The sequence below is a fragment of the Rhinolophus sinicus genome, chromosome 14 (assembly GCF_057876585.1).
Source record: "Rhinolophus sinicus isolate RSI-liver-muscle chromosome 14, RSI-T2T, whole genome shotgun sequence".
In the NCBI taxonomy this organism is placed as follows: Eukaryota; Metazoa; Chordata; class Mammalia; order Chiroptera; family Rhinolophidae; genus Rhinolophus; species Rhinolophus sinicus.
Window position 1 is genome coordinate 177639801 of NC_142514.1, and position 13293 is coordinate 177653093.

General features: G+C 49.9%; 2 protein-coding genes across 4 annotated transcripts; one reads left to right on the forward strand and one right to left on the reverse strand.

Moving 5' to 3' along the window:
• Positions 1-1056: 1056 nt before the first annotated feature.
• YPEL4 (yippee like 4) lies at positions 1057-6742 on the reverse strand. The gene is made up of 6 exons (XM_019715422.3): positions 6536-6742; positions 5527-6122; positions 2867-3190; positions 2670-2713; positions 2231-2339; positions 1057-2037 (listed from the first exon to the last, which is right to left on the reverse strand). The coding sequence occupies exons 3-6, from the start codon at positions 3005-3007 to the stop codon at positions 1948-1950; spliced, it is 384 nt and encodes a 127-aa protein (XP_019570981.1). The 5' UTR covers positions 3008-3190; positions 5527-6122; positions 6536-6742; the 3' UTR covers positions 1057-1947.
• Positions 6743-9437: 2695 nt separating this feature from the next.
• CLP1 (cleavage factor polyribonucleotide kinase subunit 1) lies at positions 9438-12984 on the forward strand. Of its 3 annotated transcripts, XM_019715420.3 has the most exons (4): positions 9530-9872; positions 10326-10438; positions 10863-11490; positions 11905-12984. In XM_019715420.3, exons 3-4 carry the CDS (start codon positions 10885-10887, stop codon positions 12574-12576), a joined length of 1278 nt encoding a protein of 425 aa, XP_019570979.1. In that variant the 5' UTR covers positions 9530-9872; positions 10326-10438; positions 10863-10884; the 3' UTR covers positions 12577-12984. The 3 variants fall into 3 exon arrangements, with proteins under 3 accessions (XP_088645728.1, XP_019570979.1, XP_019570980.1); XM_088789602.1 differs by lacking the exons at positions 9530-9872; positions 10326-10438 and adding an exon at positions 9438-9458; XM_019715421.3 differs by lacking the exon at positions 10326-10438 and having other exon boundaries at positions 9532-9872.
• The last annotated feature ends 309 nt before the right edge of the window (positions 12985-13293 follow it).

Genomic DNA, 13293 nt, shown 5'->3' on the forward strand with positions numbered 1-13293 from the left:
TTTATGACCACTGCCTGTCTTGCCTAAGTCATCTCATCTCTCACCCACTTGTACCTATACCACTCCAGCTATAGGAAACATTTCCTCCTCAAATGGGCTAAGCTTGAAGCCACTTGGTAGTTCTCTGCCTGAAATATTTCCCCTCCTCTCACTTCCTTTTGCCACCCAACTTCTCATCCGTAAAGAGCCATCATAGTCCTCACTTCTGCAAAGCCTACCTTGACTCCTCGTGTCTAGGCTAAGCACCTCCTGCAAGCTCCCAAGCTTATGCTTATGTTCAGAGCCCTTTGTTACCTACTGGAATTGCCTGGTTATTGTTTGTCTTTGCACTAGACCAAAAGCTCCATGAAGTCAGGCCATGGCTGCCTTGTTCTCTACTGCGTGCCCAGTGCCGAACACAATGCCTGGCGAGTAATAGTTGCTCTACAAATATTTGCAATGTCAATGAATGAGTCTGGAAATAACAAGCTAGCTTACAAAAAATGATTTTTTTATGATGTGTACAGCCCTCCCTGCAGTTGTTAGTGACCCAACAATAATAGGAATTTCACATCACTTCCCGAAATTGGACTTGGGTCACACGGTTGCATTGATGCTGCAGTTTTGAGCTGTTTTGTTCTATCGCGTATCAACCGCCAGGGCAGCCACCTTGGCCGATGGATTTTCCTTTTAGCCTTAAGTGCGGCCATGAGCTGACCAAAACATTACAGAACCAGGTGGAAAGAATGGGACCCAAGGACACCCTTCTTCAGGGATGAGCCCCTTCCAGGTATCCATTCCTGGATCTAGGCAAAAGTTGATTCGTTGTCAAGGGCTCTGGAAGACCCTCTGGTTTTGGATGGTCTAGCTGGGATACCGCTCACAAAAGCCATTCCTCTTGTTAAGGGAAAACTCCCCCTGGATACCCAGCACCAGTAAAACTCCACTGGGGTCTTGCCCCGGTGGAAATAATTGCTGCCCCCTAGTGGCACCAAGGAACAGGCCCCTGGGAAGGGAGTAATGTGACTACATGGTACGAGCTCGAGGAAGGAAAGTCAGAGGATAATGCCTCACAGCTGCTTTTCCCCTTTTTATTAAAAAATAGACCCAAACACTATGTATCATACAAAAGTTTCGTTCGCTGGTGGCAGCCACGAGGAAGCCTGGCCCCGTAGCACTGATTTCCCACCTCCCCTCCAAGGGACTGGGTCCCAGGGAGCAGTGGCTGGGCCTCAGGTAATGCCCATAAAGACTGCTCGCTCCAGAAACAGCCAGCTGGGGGTGGAGGCTGTTCCAGGGGCAGCTTTCCCCACCCCACCCAATGGCAAAGGTTAGATACTCGAAAGTGCCTCTTTAGTGCCAAGATAAACAAGTGGAGTGAAATGGAAACCCCTGTGATTCCTTTATTTCCCAGGGCCTGGGATTGGGATTTTCCCCTCCACCCCCGAATCCTTTCTCCTACCAGTGGGGTGGGATACTTCACCCTCAGAGACTGGTATCCCCCAGTGTCTTAGGCCAGAATTTCACTCCAACCCAAGCCTTTTCTCATCTGCTATTCTGTGGCCTAGAATCTACCAGCTCCATGACTCCAGGTTTGTCCTCTGTTCACGCAAAGAGGTGGAGCAAAACCTGATTCCTCCCATGGTCCTCTCTGCCTGGGAGTACGCCCTGCCATCATCTCAATTTACCGGACCTTGGGACTAGGAGGGCCCACAACCATCCCTTTTCCTCAGTTCTGTCTTCCCCTGACTGCTGCCCACTCCTGAGCCTTGAGCACCCCTGGGGTACCCCAGACCCCTGTTCCAAAGAGGCCTGGGAGTAATGAGGTGGAGGCGGGAGGGGTTGGTGGGAGCTGGGTCCCCCCCAGGGGTGGGGCAGTACTCATGCTGGTATGGACTGCTTGGCAGGGCCAGGGGACAGGTGTGGGAGGGTGGGGCATGCGGAGAAAGGGCACAGCCTGCCTGCCCCTCAGTCCCAGCCGTTGTCCTTCACCATGTGTGACATTTCAATGATGTACTTCCCTTCCTTGTACTTCTGACTTGTCTCAAAGGCCTGTTCCTGGTGGAGAGGAAGCAGTGAATGTGGGACCACGCAGTTCCCCTCCAGGCCCTCCAATCACCTGTATTACCTGCTCCCAAAGTCCCCCCACCCAGTCCTCCTAGACCTACCCTCTAACCTCTGGACCACGCAGAGACCTGACGTGGTCCCTGGGGCTTGGAGGTCCATGGAGGCCCATCCCCCAGCTACTTACATATTTCCAGCCCAGTGTGGTTTTGCAGCTCTCGCAGAAAATATCAGCTACCGAGTGAAGCCCCGTGAGCAGGAGGCGCTGTTCAGCTGGCCCACAGCCCACGTTGACCCTGTCTCAGGAAACAGGAAGGGCCCAGCACCCAATGGGGTTGCTCTGTCAGTCCAACCCCCAGGTAGCCCAAGAGCTCTTCCACCTGGAGAGTTTACCCTGCCCAACTGGAAGCCCTGCCTTCAGCGGTTCTCCCCTTTATGGCTAGTGCCTGGGCCTTCTTCAATGTGGTGAGTCCAGTTTTTCCCATACTCCCCAGACTGAGTTTCTGAACCCCTTTGCAAGAGGGGAGGAAAAGCAGAAGGTACGAGGCCACCTTCTGGTGCCTAACCCCCTTTCTCAGAATTATGCACACACGCAAGCACGCACGCACAAGGGGGGGTGGACTCACACGGAATTAAACAGGTAGGCTCGGCCATGGCTCCCTTGGAAGGACTGTGGAGACACAGGACAGACAGTGACTACTGGGTGGCCCACGGCCCCACTGCCTGAATCCCCCGGGGCATGGAAGAGGGAGGATGGGTACCTTGTCTCACCCCAGGTGAGTTTGGACAAGCCTGGTGGGGGAGAGGAAGGAAGTGGCAGTACCTTAGAAATAAGCTCATCATGTTTGGCCAGATGTGCACGGCAGTGGACGCAGCTATAAGTGCGGTGGCAGCGGGGCAGGTAGCTACGGAACGTCTTGGTGGGGAGGCAGGCAGGGCCTGGGCCGGGGTCACAGCTGGGCATGACGGGCTGGAGGACGATGCCCTGGCGGGCTGGAGGGGCTGGCGCTGTGCAGCCCCCACACAGGCGGTCGCACGTAAAGCAGCGGAGCAGGTTGGCTAGAGCCGTGTTTCAGGGCAGGAGGAATGTGGGGGGCTGCCCGGCCAGGGCCCCCCCAGACGTGAACCAGATAGAAATGAAAGTCACCTGGGAAGGGGGGGAAGGTGCGTCAGAAGAGCTGTGACCTCATGAGAAGCCCCTCTTGAGGGAATGCAGAAGATGGGGCTTGCCTCACCCCGCCCCTACTTCCCTATCACCATCAACCCTCAGCATTCAGTCGCACTGAGCCTCCCAGGCCCCTGGATTCCCATTTGCTCGGGCAAGCCTGGCCTCGGGGGGCCATAGCCGGGGAGGTGGTGTCTCCCTCGTGGGACGGGCGCAGCCTCCACCACGTCCCAATGGGAGCAGTCTGCGGGCACAATGCTGCCATGGGAGCGACGTCTGCAGTGCTCGCCTTGGTTTCAGTTCTTTGGTGAGGATCTGCCTTCCACACGCTCCGATAGGGTCTGGAGCTCAAAGTCTTAAAAGTTGGGGATTCCTGGCAGTTTTTCTATTCCGTGGCCTCCATTTGCCATGCAGTTGGTCCTTAATACATTTTGTGCGGGAAGAGGGGCATGATGAGAGGGAGGGAGAGCAGGCTGGCTTACACCCTGCTTCAGCCCGCGCCTGGGGGCAGGGTCCTCTCTGCGAAGCAGAACTGCATGGATGCCTCCTTTGGTGCCAAGGACATCAGATGTGGCTGCTGCCCGGTCCTGACCCTTGGTCCACTCATTTTGACCCAGAGACAGCACCTTGCTGCCTTCCCAGACTCGGAGCCCCTTGGCCTCTCTCTACTGCTCCTTACTGTTGCCTTTGCCCTCAGTTAAGGACTTAGGCTCCCAGCTGTAGGACAGAAACTGTCCTTAAGGCAGATCTGACAGCTGGCACCAATGGGAAATGGGGACCACAGGGAAGACAGCACTTCCGGGCTGAGCAGGGCCGGGTGGTGTAGTGTGGGGTTAACGTCCACAACAGGTAGCAAGAGGGGGACTCATTTTCAAAAGCTGTGCTTTGGAGCACAAGGCAGAGAATGTTTCTTTCCACCTCCCAGGAGCAGGGACAAACAGCAATGCCTCTGTGGGTGACAGAAGGAAAATAATTGCTGGGTTCTGATTACGAATCTTGAGAAAGACGTTGATACTTGTCCAAACTCCACCCCCAAGTGGATAAGGGTGACGGAGTCAGAGGATAGGAAGGGAGGTGTCCTCTGTGGGCTCAGATAAGCAGGTGAGCTTCTGCCTTCTTCATGGGCCCTTCAGGCCCCACGGTGGGTGGCATAGCCCAAGTCTGGTTCAGAGGTGCCAGCTGGGTGTTCTGGCAACGCTAGGCCACGAAACTGAACAGGCAACGTGGCTCTGAGTAGTCGGGCAAATGGGCTCTCATCCTGTCTGCGGTGGCTGCTAGTGGCCCAACTGTTCGTTTTTCCAGGGGTCATCAGGCAGTCTCTCCACTAAACCCCCATCAGAGACCGTCTTCAGTTTCAGGTCCTCTCCCTGTGGCTGGGCCCCAGGAAGACACCTTGGGCTGAGTTCAGGGTGACATTGGGCTCTGGCCGCAGGAAATGGGCCCTCCTCACCAGCACACTGGTCAGCGTCCACTTCACTAGTCGGCCTCCAACTTTGCCTGCAAGTACCCCTCTGCCGCTCCACCTAGCACACCTTCAAGGGCCCGGGGAGGGGGCCAGCCAGGTCCCTGCTCTACCTCCTTCCCCAGCTTCCGTCACGCCTCCCGCCCCCTTTCTCTAATGCTTCCCCATCAAGCAAGGAGAAGGCTAGAGAACACTCAGAGGAGGGGGAGGAGGGGTCATTTCTTCCCCATCTCAGATCGCAGGGAAAAGCACATTGGGCAAATGACTGGGGAAAAAACAAAGGCAAGCTAGCTGAGTGCTGGGGAGAGGATGTTTCCCCAAGTGAGCCGGGGATGGACCGTGGGAGGCGGGAGAGGGAGGACTGGGGTGGGGGTGCCGGGGAACCATCCCCGACAGCAGAGGCCCAGAGGCGGAGGCTGGAGGAACCAGGTTCGAATCCCATGCCTCTCGGGAGGGGAAAAAAAGGGAGGAGGCCACCTGCTCACAATGGATTTTCTCATCTGCTCTGAGGCTTCGGCCCCCTCTGGGCTGGCATTCTCAGCATGGTATGGTCCAAAATCATTAGCAGCACAGCCAGCTCCCTGGGCGGGCTTTGGGGGGTCCACACCAGCAGCAAAACAATAAACAGTGATGCCTAATGCTGCAGCCAAAGTTGCCAGGAAATAAGTGCGGGAACCGTCAGCGCTTGGAGAGGGATGGAGGCTCTGAGAGCGGAGCGGAGGCAGCAGGGAGGGGGAAGGGAGGACAAAGGGTGGATGAATAATGCTTTTGCAAAGGGGAGAAAGCAACACGCAGCAGGAGGAGGAAATTTGCAAAGGGGAAAAAAAATTCATTTGGAGAAGGGCTGCCCCCTCACCTTGAGGTCTGCTCCAGAGATCTCCGTCTATCTCTCTTTTCCTCAATCTCTCTGCTCACTCTTCTCTCTTCTCTTTCCGCTCCTTCAATTGAGAAGGGGATGGGGGCAGGGAGGGGAATAGGGGCTCAGGACGGGCTGCAAAGCTGGCCAGCTGCTGGGGGGCCAGAGGTTGTCTGCCGTCTGGACCTCGGTCTGTGGGTGAATGTAGCTGTGTGTGGTGGAGCTGCATCAATAACAGTGTGAGTCATCCCTCCCCCACCCCCCTCCCACGTCAGAGCAGGGCTGGGAGACACAGGAGGCGGGTGGGGGGGGGCAGGAATCGAGGGATGGGGATGGGGGAGTGGGGCAAGGGTTGGGAGCAGAGGGACAGGACCAGGAGGGGACGAGAAAGAGGAGAGGCTGGTTACTGAGGAGGAAGGCAGTGTGGCCAAGGAGAACCTGGGGGAAGGACAGGGCTGGGCAAGGATGGAGCACGGGTGGCAGGGCTGGAGGAAAGGAGGTGGCAAGGCAAGTGACGGTGAGAGATGGATGCAGAGTGGCGCCTGCACGCATTCAAAATGATACATTCCTCACTTCAGCTCCGATGGACACCAGCCCTGATGCAGAGAAAAGAAAGACATACTAGTTGTCACATATGGCAAACTGTGCCCCCAAGCGTGTACCAGGCATTTGCAAACCTCAAAGCCTCAGCTTAATCGCCTACCCCACCAAGGAGTCATAGAGCAAATGCGACATCTCACGTGTGGGAACCTCTTATCAACTATCTCCAAATGGCTCGTGCTTCATGAACGCAGACACCCGCATTACATAAGGTTCTCTACCGGGTTGTAAACTTTCTGAGGCAGGTCCTGGCGGCAGTTCCTCTGTTCACCCCAGGACTACAAAGCCTAAGTGCAGGGGTGACGCTCCCAAAACAGCAGTTGAATTGCACCTTCAGGCGTGGTCCCAGTGTCTGGCTTTGGTTTCAAAGAGACCTGAGATAGAATCCCATCTCTGCCAATATACTCACCAGGAACCACTGGGCAAGTTCCTGATCCTCTCTGTGGCCCAGGTTTCCTCTTCTGCTAAATGAAGCTAACAATATTTACCTCACTGAGACGTGCAGCAAAGTGAGATGACATGTAAATAGCTAAAACGTGCCTGGCACCTGATAAGAACTTAGTAAACAGCCGTTGCTGTTATTTCAAAAGTATGTTCTCAGCTTGATACCCTGAAACCCAGAGAGGGTTTATTATTAAATTATGATAGCTCAAGAGACGCATGCCAAATTTGTGTCGTTTGAAGAACTCACGCCTTTCAGTGCTATCTTTCTATCAGCTTCCAGTTATATTTCATTTGACTCAGAATATTTCTTATGGGGGCGGCCAGTTAGCTCAGTTGGTTAGAGTGCGATGCTCTTAACAACAAGGTTGCTGCTTCTCTACCCACATAGGCCAGTGTGAGCTGTGCCCTCCACAACTAAACTGAAACAACTACTTGACTTGGAGTTGATGGGTCCTGGAAAAAAAGACACTTAAAATAAATAAAAGTATAAAAAATATATTTCTTATGAAGTGCTGCCCTGTGCATGTCACTAAAGTATGTGGACACAACACATCCTCTAAGAGAAACCCTGATTTCTAACAGAGGCTAACATTCAGGAAATGAAGTGTCACAAAGATGGGGGCTTACAGAAAGGACTGTTTGTGGGTGGTTTGTTTTTCTTTCAAAAGTAAGGTAGGATTCAGAGTGAAAGAATATTCAAAATGTGGCTGATATCATTCTGGTTGCTATCTTTTTCTGTGGATTTCCTGTATTTCTTCCTAACCAATTACTTCAAACAAAAAATTAACCTGAACTTTTATTTTAATGAGGCACAAGATAGTCCCTCAAAAAATACTTTTAGTATATAACCTCTTTGCCTTCCATCCTCAATAACTGATGGTATCTTCTGATGCAAGATTTACATAAAGCCTTTTTAAACATATATTTAAAAAAGTAAGGTAAGGAAATGTAATGGGAGGCATTGCTAGCTGGGTGTGAATAAAGGAATTCTAAATATTTAATCAGAAGATTCTTGGGTTTAAGGTAAATTCTGAAAACACAATGTAGGTGATAGTACCAGAACTTTGAAATTGAGAGGGAAAACTCGGTTAAGAAAGAAGAGGGGAGTGTTCTTGAATGGGCAACAGATAAGAAAGGAAATATAAATACAGGAGGAATATGCAGAACAATTATTGAGGAAAGCAGTGGGAAGTGGGAAAACGGAAGGTGAGTAGTTTTAGGACAAGGATTAAAAGTTTGGAAGCAAAAAGAATATCAGTTTAAATTAACTTGGGAAGAAAATGATCAAGGTTGTTTAGCTGGAGAGGAGAGTAGAAAAGATATGAGGACAGTGTTATTTGGGGGTGGGGTGGAGATGACAGGAGTGCTTGGTGAAAGAGAAAAGAGAGTGTGTAGGCAAGCACAGATGCATTAAATGTGCCCTGACTCTTTCTGTGTTTAGAAAGCAAAGTGGAGAAAAGTCTAAGCGGGGTTGGGGGTGTTTCTTTTCCCTAAATTCAGTTTGAGATAGCTATACAATATCCAAATAAAGATGACCTTCAGATAATTGGAAGAAATTGCCTCAAGGGAGAGCGTGTGGAGGCAAAGAAAAAGATCTGGGAAATAGACTGCACAGAAACAGAAGATGAGCTCACTCGGGGAGAAAACTTGCGAATGAAAGACTGGAATTGAATTTTTGAAGAATGGTGAAAGATTAGGGAATATTTAATAGTTCATTGAAGAGTTAATGCACGCATGGTGAATGCATGAAATATTTAAAGCAAACTATCAAAGAAAAAAACTGTGAGAAGTGAGGATGGCACTCTTAAAAAGTGAGTGCTAAGGTAGGGTCAGTGGGACAAAGGCAAACCAGAAAAATCTTTCTGGACTTTCAGTCCAGATTAACCATGTGAGCTGGGCTCAAAAAAGTTCTCATCTATAAGGTAGGGATGACAATGATAGTATGTACTTTACAGGGCTCTTCTGAGGATTAAATGAATTTACACCTGTAAAGCCCTAGGACAGTACCTGGCATCTAACGCTACATAAGTGTTTGCTATTATTATATTAATTGGACTCAGACTCCAAAATCCTGGGTTTGAGTCCTAGCTTGGTCAAGTCCCTTCACCTATCTTCATCTCCCCCTCATCTGAAATTGGAGATAATAAAACTTACTTTACAGGGTGACTGTGAAGAAAGGTAACCTGAAAGGGATTTGAAAAATGGAAACCACTGTAACAAATGGGTGGCATTGTTACAGCCCCCCTTCCTCAGACTGTCATAAAAACTTAAAAGCTGACATCAAATGTTTTCTGTGTTACAGGCATCGTGCTTTAGTACTTTGTACATCGTGCTTTAGTACAGGCATTAGTACTTTGTGTATCATCCCATTCAATCATCAAAACGACATTAAGAGGTTGGGTACTGTTAACATCCCCATTTTACAGACAAGAAACTGGATCGCAGAGTTTAAGCCTATGATTCGCCCAAAGTCACAAAGTGAGCAAGTCGCATAGCAAAGAATACAAGATTCCAAAGCCCAGGCTGGGGAGAAGTGGCTTATAGACGTAGCCCAACCTGTTGACCTTGTGTAACTGTCAGGGACTTAGGGAGGGCAAAGAGTCCCCAACCAAACTGCCCACTCAAAAGAAGAGAGGTGGTTGGGTAATGACTGGGTAAAGAGTAAGCGGAAGAAATTCTTGGATTTTTATTCAAAAAAGTTGTTTTTAATGCCCTCTAGGTGCCACGCAATGAGTCAGGTAGGGGATGACAGCCCAGGTGGGCCTCTGACAGGCTGTTTTCCTGCACTTTCCCTACGCCTAGGTTTCTTCGTGTCCAAGAGGGGTTTGCCACTTTCGTCACTTCCTGGCTTGTGGTCCAGGCAAGCAGGCTATCGTCGGATCTTAATAGTGAGTCCCCCTCCGTTCTCCTTCCCGGGTAGCAGGAGAGCGGGAACACCGGCAAGAAACCACATCGGCCGCGCCCACGCGACCCACGGCTCCTCAACCGGTCCCCGCGCCGCGCGGGGGCGTAACCGGCACGCCTACCCGCGTCCCGCCCACTTTGCGAAAAACGATGGCCGCAGCCCCTCCCACTTTTGACGTCCCGATCAAAATAATCCTTTAACTACAACTCCCAGAAGGCCGAGCGGCTGCACAAGCTCAACTGCTGTACAACTACATATCCCAAGGGGTATCGCGCCACCGTGTCTCCTCCACTGCGCAAGTGCAGAACCACCCTTGTTTCCGGCGTGGGCCCCAGCGAGCTTAGGTCCGGTGTAGGAGGGCTGCTCCGTTTACCATTTGGGGCTCGTGGCTGTGCAGGTGAGATAATAAGTTCAGGAAAGCAACTGTCGCTTCCTTGGGGCCTGGGCAGATTTTGTGTCTGGGGAGGCTGGGGCAAATGCCGGACCTAGAGCTGCAGGCTTGTATCAGAAATACACTGGTACCTCGGTTTTTGAATGTCTCTGTTGATGAATATTTTGGTTTATAAACACTGTAAATTTTATGGATCTATGGTATCATTAGATAGTAAAATTCATGCTAAATTTGTAGTTTTAGGGGTTGATTTTGAAGGTCTGGAATGGATTAATCCATTTTTATTACTTCCTATGGGGATACCGCGCTTCTGTTTTTGAACGTTTGGGAACTCGAACGGTCTTCCGGAACGGATTATGTTAGCAAACCGAGGTACCACTGTAATTCTTAATTATTCCTTGGCGTTTTCTATCTTACGAAGTGGTTTTTTACTCTCCAACAATCCCTGTTAATCCCCAGAACAACACTTTTGTGTGAGGAAGTGTAAGTGCCTCCAGTTGACAGCTGAGGAAAAGGATCACACTACTAGTCGTTGAGCAGGGCCTTAATGCTGTTTTCGAAGTTCAAACCAGGTATTCTCTTCTTTGCATACGGATTGCAGACGCCCTTTCTTGTTGACTAAGGGTTGGGGAGTCGGCACCCCTTGCTTTCTCAAGTCTGGAGTATCCCAGTAGAGTGAAGGGAATGATCAGGTAATGTAACCAGGTGTTCTGTCAATCTGTAGATACAGTTTTCTAATTATGTCTGAGTCATTTATTCACTTGGTGTATTTATAGAGGTGCCTATGGGTTTTAAAGTCCTACTCTAGTTACTAGAGATGCAGCAGCAAAACCAAAATGCCCAACCCTAGTGAGGATAGACAGACAATACAATATGTGAGACAGATGGTGATGAGCGATAAGGAGAAAAATAAAGCAAGATAAGGAGTAACATCCACTGGAGAATTCTGAACAGAGTTCTAACTTGTTTAGATCTGAAATTTAATTTGTGTTGTAGGCACAACAGCTACACAGAAAAGATGGGAGAGGAGGCCAATGATGACAAGAAGCCAGCAACTAAATTTGAACTAGAGCGAGAAACAGAACTTCGCTTTGAGGTGGAGGCATCTCAGTCAGTTCAGTTGGAGCTGCTGGCTGGCATGGCAGAAATCTTTGGCACAGAGCTGACCCGAAACAAGAAATTCACCTTTGATGCTGGTGCCAAGGTGGCTGTTTTCACTTGGCATGGTTGTTCCCTACAGCTGAGTGGCCGCACTGAGGTGGCATATGTCTCCAAGGACACCCCTATGTTGCTTTACCTCAACACTCATACAGCCTTGGAGCAGATGAGGAGGCAGGCGGAGAAGGAAGAGGAGCGAGGCCCCCGGGTGATGGTAGTGGGCCCCACTGATGTGGGCAAGTCCACAGTGTGCCGGCTGCTTCTCAACTACGCAGTGCGTTTGGGCCGCCGCCCCACTTATGTGGAGCTGGATGTGGGCCAAGGCTCAGTTTCTATCCCTGGCACCATGGGAGCTCTCTACATTGAGCGGCCCGCAGATGTTGAAGAGGGATTCTCTATCCAGGCCCCTCTGGTGTATCATTTTGGCTCCACCACTCCTGGCACCAACATCAAGCTTTATAATAAGGTCAGAGCCAAGGTCGGGTGGAGGGAAGGGCGGCTATTGAGGTAGGAAGCTGTGCAGAAGTTTGCTAGTTAAAACTGTCTACGGCCATTGCTTTGCTCCCTTAGCTGGTATTGCCACATGATTTCAGAAAAGACAGTTTCAGATATAAGTCAACCTCAGATTGTAAATGTTTCTGTGGACCTATTCTTAAGTAATTATTAAATTTCCATAAATTCCCACGTGGAACATGAAACAGGAGACAGAGAAACAACATAAACATTAAATCTATCTTGTGAGGGTCAAAAACCACAGCCATCATAAAATGTTGTTTTTCTTGTACCTAACACCACTTATTCTAAAGAGGGACAAAATAGCTATGGATGTGTTCGTTTTTTTGCGTTTTTTCCCCCCTCACCTTGATCCTTTCTTCTGCAGATTACATCTCGTTTAGCAGATGTGTTCAACCAAAGATGTGAAGTGAACCGAAGGGCCTCTGTGAGTGGCTGTGTCATTAACACCTGTGGCTGGGTGAAGGGCTCTGGTTACCAGGCCCTGGTGCATGCCGCCTCAGCCTTTGAGGTGGATGTGGTTGTGGTTCTGGATCAAGAACGACTGTACAATGAACTGAAACGGGACTTGCCTCACTTTGTACGCACTGTGCTGCTCCCTAAATCAGGAGGTGTGGTTGAGCGCTCTAAGGACTTCCGGCGGGAATGTAGGGATGAGCGTATCCGTGAGTATTTCTATGGATTCCGGGGCTGTTTCTATCCCCATGCCTTCAATGTCAAGTTTTCAGATGTGAAAATCTACAAAGTTGGGGCACCCACAATCCCAGACTCCTGTTTGCCTTTGGGCATGTCCCAGGAGGACAATCAGCTCAAGCTAGTACCTGTCACCCCTGGCCGAGACATGGTACACCACCTCCTGAGTGTTAGCACTGCTGAGGGCACAGAGGAGAACCTTTCCGAGACCAGTGTGGCGGGCTTCATCGTGGTGACCAGTGTGGACCTGGAGCATCAGATGTTTACTGTTCTCTCTCCAGCCCCCCGCCCACTGCCTAAGAATTTCCTTCTTATCATGGATATCCGGTTCATGGATCTTAAATAGAGATCAGCAGGAAGCCTTGCTGCCTGGGGCGTGGAGATCTGGCCATCACCAAAGGCAGGTGGGCTGAGGTATGAGTATCTGTTGAGAACAGGCTGACAAGTAAACAGTGACCAGTAGAAAGTTTATGTTCTACCTCTAAAAACCAGTGGTGGTAACCCACCTCTTCTAATCTTGGACCAAAAGGAAAACCATGGGAATATAATTGGTTTCTTCGATCCCGAGGGGCTGCTTTGAAATCTCGAAAGCCCTGGGGAATCCCATTTCTTTCACTGTTTTTATCACTGCTTTATATTTTGTATATAGTACTTGTTATCTCATTTATCCAGAATGAAAGATTGTGTTAAAAGGCCTCCTTGCAATAAAGTTCAAACTTGGGAAAAATTTATTTTAATAAATATTTTTGCCGTATCACAGAAGTTGGTATAGTTTTTTAAAATTGTTTTTTTCCCCTAAGAATTATAGAAACATCATTGTTATGATCTATTGCTAAATGCTTAGAGCAGAGGAAAGCCAAGAGCCCACCTGTGAGCCAAACAGGTGAATTTTTATGATGGTTCCCCTTTCCTCTGCACTTAAGTAACTAGATGGCAAATCTGTTGCCAGAGCCAGGGTTACTATGAGAAACCAAAGAGGCTGGTGATAAACTTGGGATGAGATTTCAGATCTAATAATTTTCCAGAGATGGCTCATTTTCTCCCAGCTGCAGCTTTCTTTCCT